At 47.4% G+C, this 5,417-nt stretch overlaps 1 protein-coding gene across 1 annotated transcript; it reads right to left on the reverse strand.

Moving 5' to 3' along the window:
• Positions 1–1,357: 1,357 nt before the first annotated feature.
• Positions 1,358–3,229, reverse strand: LOC123106952 (zinc finger protein WIP6). The gene is made up of 2 exons (XM_044528978.1): positions 2,338–3,229; positions 1,358–2,218 (listed from the first exon to the last, which is right to left on the reverse strand). The coding sequence occupies exons 1-2, from the start codon at positions 2,893–2,895 to the stop codon at positions 1,709–1,711; spliced, it is 1,068 nt and encodes a 355-aa protein (XP_044384913.1). The 5' UTR covers positions 2,896–3,229; the 3' UTR covers positions 1,358–1,708.
• Positions 3,230–5,417: the final 2,188 nt, after the last annotated feature.

A 5,417-nucleotide genomic window follows, 5' to 3' on the forward strand; every position in this document is an offset into this window, starting at 1 on the left:
ACACCACATTCCTGGTGGAATACACCTCCTTGTGTGTAAATTATTTGGATTCGTTTTTTGAACTTTTTGCGACCTCGACAATGACCTCTGGCCCACAGTCACTCTTTGCATTTCGTGGAAGCTTTGGGATTCACGTAATGCTCGAATTTTGTGAAATCTCACCCTTGCTAGCAATGTAATCGTTAGGAACATTATTTCAGCTTTTACTCTCTGGTTGGGTAGGTTTAGAGCACCTCTTCGGAAGGATGCCGCCATGTCATGGCGGTTGTACCTCTCCTCCTGCACCGATGCACCTCTGTAAACCTGGTCACTCATGGCCCTTTTTGAGTAACAGTTTTGCTAAGTCTCAGTCGATTTTGTTAGGTCTCAGTCGTTGCTATATTCTTTTGATCTTGCATGGAGATTCATGTAAAAAATTTCTTTTTAGTTTTTCCATTCTTCTTCTTATATACTATGTCACTTGACTAAGACTTAGTTAAATCTCAGTGGACGGAGTCCTAGCCACACCCTTTGAGTAATGCATTCAAGAGAGGACCCTCTCCACCCGTGATTGTTAAAAGAAAAACTTCTTCCAACTTTATTATCAGATAATTGTTAAAATAATGCACCATAATTTGTAAGGAGAAAATCAATAGGGTCCTGAAGCCAATCTGACCAACCATAGTGATTTAGGTCTTAATTTTGCACCCTCTCCGTTTTTTATTACTCTGCATAAACCGTTGTCCAACAATTTCTCTATTAGTATATACTCTGTGACATAAAGTTGGTGTCATATTCCAACATACCTATTTATGGTAATGGTTTCATATCTCATAATTTACATATTAATAGTGTTGGTCAAAGGCTTCTCATAATCAGGACTAATATGCATATATATCATCATAATGCGCCCTGCCAAAGTGTCGGTTCAGTTTTTTTTTTCTTTATGTATGTCTATCTACTATTTTTTTTAAAGAGAGAAATAGATGGATCACATGCTGTTGCATTGGAGGTCCTTAGATTTCTATCTGGAGAGGCGGATTGGAAATGATTCCTTGTTACCCTAGTTGATGATGAGTAGTTGAGTTTGCACATATATGTGAAAAGACAAGCAGGAGAAAGGGCCTGGTGTCTAGGAGCCGATCGAGGAAAAGATCAGAAACGCCCTCCCATCAGTCACTGCGGGGGGACATGACAAGTCGCCCATGAGGGAAAGCACAAAAGAGAAGCATCCGAGAGATTGACGAGTCGCCGATCGGGGAAAGAAACCACAGTGGTAAAAACTCTTTTCTGCGCCAAAATAAACCCAGTAAGATAGAAATGGCACCCCCTCTCTCCCTCTAGCTCTTTTGTAGTACTCGATCTTGACGCATGCACGGGACACCATGAAACAGTGGTAGGGCTTTAGACGCAGATAAAGACCAGACGACAAATACATGAAGTGACCATGACACAGTACACTACCACATCTCGGTCGATCGGCATGACTCTGACCGTACGTACTACGACACTTCTTCCATGAGACAGACACACAGACATACAGTTGTAGTTAATTAAGCTTGCACTAGGGCAGTAACACCTCGCCATGCAAGCACTCTGGACGTACTAATGATGATGCACTTGGGAAGCAATGCGAAACTAAACCTAGAAGCTACGTACCATAGTGGACTAGTACTAACTAAAGACATCGTGCAGGCAACAAAGCTAACAACGAAGAAGGAGGAGTTGTCTAGAGCAAGACCATGTCGCTGCCATCGCCGGCGTTGCCGTTCTCATCGTACAGATGCAGGTCGCCGTCGTCGTGCTCGTCGTCCTCGTCCTCATCCTCGTCGACGGTCACGGACTCAATGATGTGCGGCGCGTGGCCGCCTCCGAAGGAGCGGACGTGGTCCTTGAGGGAGCGCTTGTGCTTGAAGTCGGAGCCGCAGACGCAGAACCACAGCTTGCCGCAGTTCTTCTCGTGGGTGCGCCAGTCGCCGCGCACGGCGAACCGCTTGCCGCACCGGCGGCACGCGTAGGGCCGCGCGCCGTGCTTACGGCGGTAGTGCGTCTGCAGCGTGCGGAAGTCCTTGAGCGGCCGCGCCCGCGGGTGGTCAATGTTGTTCCGGCACCCCTCCGCGCAGCAGTAGCACGGCAGCCGCATCAGCGACGGCGGCGGCGCAGCCGTGCCCACCGTCACCGCCCCCCGCAGCGACTCCGACCCCTTGCGGTACTGCGACCCGTGCCCCCACATATGCATCTGCAGGGAAGAGCCAGAAGCTCAAGCTCAACACATGTACTTTGAACACATACTCCACACGTTGATCCGCACCAGGAGTGCATTAAATGTTGTACGTACGACAAAGATCATCGTGTTACCTGCATGTTGTTGAAGCGGTTGAAGCTCTTGTTGCAGACTGCGCAGGAGAACTGGGTGGAGCCGACGAGGATCTCGGCGGCGGAGGGGATCCAGTACTGGCTGGGCACCTGGTTCCCGCCCGCCGTGGCGGCCGAGGGCGGCGCGACTGGCGCGGCGAAGCTCCCGCCGCAGGGAGCCAGATTGGCACCGCACGGAGACGGAGGGGCGATGGAGAGTGACACGCTCACGTTAGGGTCCTGCTCGTGGAACAAGAAGCTGCCGCTGCCGCCGCCGCCGCCGCCGCCTCCAACGCCACAGCCATGGTAGACATGGCTTGGGTTGAACCAGGGCGAAGACGCGGTGGAGTGCGCGGCAGTGGCCACGGAGTGGGAGGAGCACGCCGAGGAGGAGGCCGCTGCGTCGTGGTGGTGGCCGGGCGGCCAGAGGGAGAGGAGGAGCATGGACTGGTCGTCATCCTCGGTGGCGCCGCCATGGCCACCACTGGCCATCTTGGTCGGAGGGGCAGGGGCGGTGTGGTACGGGTGGGGGTGGGGGTGCATGGCTCTGTAGCTGTGCATGGCTCTCTTTCTCTCCCGGCGTGTGGAAGTTTGAGTTGAGTAGGCTGGATTGGAAGCGAGGGGAGCAACAAGCGTTGGAGAGGAAGAGAGGTGTGCTGCCTAGAAAGAAAGAAAGCTATGACTAGCTGCGCCTGAGGCTAGCTAGCTCGTCTGATTGCTGGTCTGTGGGTGGGGGAGGAGGCGGCCGGCCGGGCGCTATATATAGCTGGAGAGAGACAGGGGGCTCGGCTAAGTATAGTGAATGATTGGTCGTAGCGACTAGTAGGGGGGGTATACACTTGCACGTGCAACATAGGTACCCTACGTATATTACCCTTAACACACATGCATGTCGTTGATTAAGGGACTCGAATGTAGGAACTTATGAATTTTGGAGGATTTTTATCCTTCAACATTATTAGGGTAATCGACGGTGTAACATCGCGTGCTCACAAAATACCACTGTATATACAGATTTTTTTTATGTTATGCCACTGACCCACTACCACAATAACATACTCCCTCCGTTCCTTAATATAAGGTGTATAGTTTTTGGCACGAAAATTAAAGAACACACGTGGAGGGAAAATTACATAAGTTTTAGGCGAGATTATTCCTGACTAATTGGCATGAGAAAATAAAGAAGCTTTCCTAATATAAGAAAATGTAATCAAATCCCTAAAAACATTATCCAGACGAGTGGTGCAATGTAATACACCTTATATTTTGGATTTTTTTTTTTAAATCTATACACCTTAATTAAGTATCCGAGTATTCCTAGTTAGTGTATTTTTCTTCCCTGCCAAAACAAATACTCCATCCGATCTAAATTAATTGACGCTACTTTAATACAACTCTCTAAAATTGTATCGAAGGGAATAGTTAGTTTTTTTACTTTTGTTTTTGCAGTAGCATGTTTCAAATACACAAATTTGACAGTGGCATCAAAATTCCCTATAAAGTCTCTTTAGATCGTAGGATTAGGATTTGACTTGTTAACTTGCCTATGAATGTATCTCCGTGGCCCAAATTCGATACAAATTTGGTTATGATAATCTCCTTTTGATTGATAACTATCAATCTTTCATGCGTCCTCTCTTTGTCTATCTGTCTATTTCTTTGTCCCCTCAACAGCTGCGCGTCCTGGCAAAAATATTTATCATGAACTATCAGAACACAAAACTTAAGAAATCTTCTATTTTGAGAACCTTTATGAATCCATACCATGGCATCTTTTGTTCTCGTGTTTTCTTTTCGAGGAAGACATCAAGTTTCACTAGAATGCAGTTTTTTAGATTCTTTATTACTGCATATTTGAGTAGTTTTGATACAAAAAGACCGATAAAGAATTGAACTTCCAAAATTCTGATACACACGTTAAGTTTGAAACTTAATGATTGCGACATTTTTTTCGAAGCAATTTTGCCATGCTGTTACTTCAGCCGAAATACTATTAAGATGTACGCTGCAAGGTGCTAAGAGTAGTGCTTAATAAAATAAACCGAGTTTTTGAAGCACCAATGCTTATCTCTACAGGATGTTCTTAATTAAGCGTCTACTGCCTACAAATAAGCATCGTGTTCGTGCATTGTACAAGGCCTAAGAAGCACTGATGCTTAAGAAAAAACTGGTTTATTTCTCTATAAGCATTTCCCTAAGCATCTTGCATTGTACAAGGTCTAAGAAGGGTAAGGAAAAACCAGAAGCTAGGGACAAAGGAGAAGAAATGCAGAAGTGATTTTTGTTCAAGCCCAAAGAATCTCTATCTTGCTTGCTTTTTGTAGCGAGTAGACTGGACAACCAGCAAGGCATGCATGTGCATATATGTATGTACATGATCAGGATGTGGACGTATCCGGTCGTGTATACATGTCTCCTACTACTCATAGAGAGGGAGGGGGGTGGTACGGTGCTGTTGCTACGGTTTTTGCAGGGGGCAGAGCGTTGGATGTATTAGGGCAGGGAGGGGACAAGGGACCGGCATAGGCACTAGGCGACCTCCCTCCCTCCCTCCATGGAGCGGGATTGGGACCATGCATGCATGTAGCTAGTGCTGCGTTGCCCAGGGCCTAGCCTGCGTACGCATGCATAGGGTGGCGCGACTCTCGAGGACGTACACCCGGCCGCAGACCACGGTCACGCATGACACACACATAACACAGCGCCTCCCTATCTCTCACTCTGTGTCCACAAGATGCCTTTTCTTTTTCCATGTTTCATCTCCTCCTTTTCTGGGCGCAATCCTCTCCATGGCTCCATTGCTACTGTTTGCTCTCTCGCCCTCTCTCTTGACTCTCTCTCGCTTGCTCAGCTCTCTCTCTCTCTCTCTCTCTCTCTCTCTCTCTCTCTCTCTCTCTCTCTCTCTCTCTCTTGCTCAGCTCTCTCTCTCTCTCGTGCATATGTGGACAGACACGCCGGGGTGAATTGGTAGCCCATGCATAGTTACGAGTACAGTGTAATAGTATGTATCATTCTACAAACTTTGTGGGTTATAAGTATATTGTAATAGTATGTACCATTCTACAAAAAAAATTTGGATGACT

Source organism: Triticum aestivum, chromosome 5A (genome assembly GCF_018294505.1).
Source record: "Triticum aestivum cultivar Chinese Spring chromosome 5A, IWGSC CS RefSeq v2.1, whole genome shotgun sequence".
Classification (NCBI taxonomy): Eukaryota; Viridiplantae; Streptophyta; class Magnoliopsida; order Poales; family Poaceae; genus Triticum; species Triticum aestivum.

Excerpts from the sequence above, each read along its gene's own strand:
- LOC123106952 (XM_044528978.1), bottom strand. The coding sequence starts at position 2,895 with ATGCACAGCTACAGAGCCATGCACCCCCACCCCCACCCGTACCACACC. Across the intron at positions 2,219-2,337 it reads ACCGCTTCAACAACATGCAG|ATGCATATGTGGGGGCACGG; the intron begins GTAACACGATGA and ends TCTTCCCTGCAG.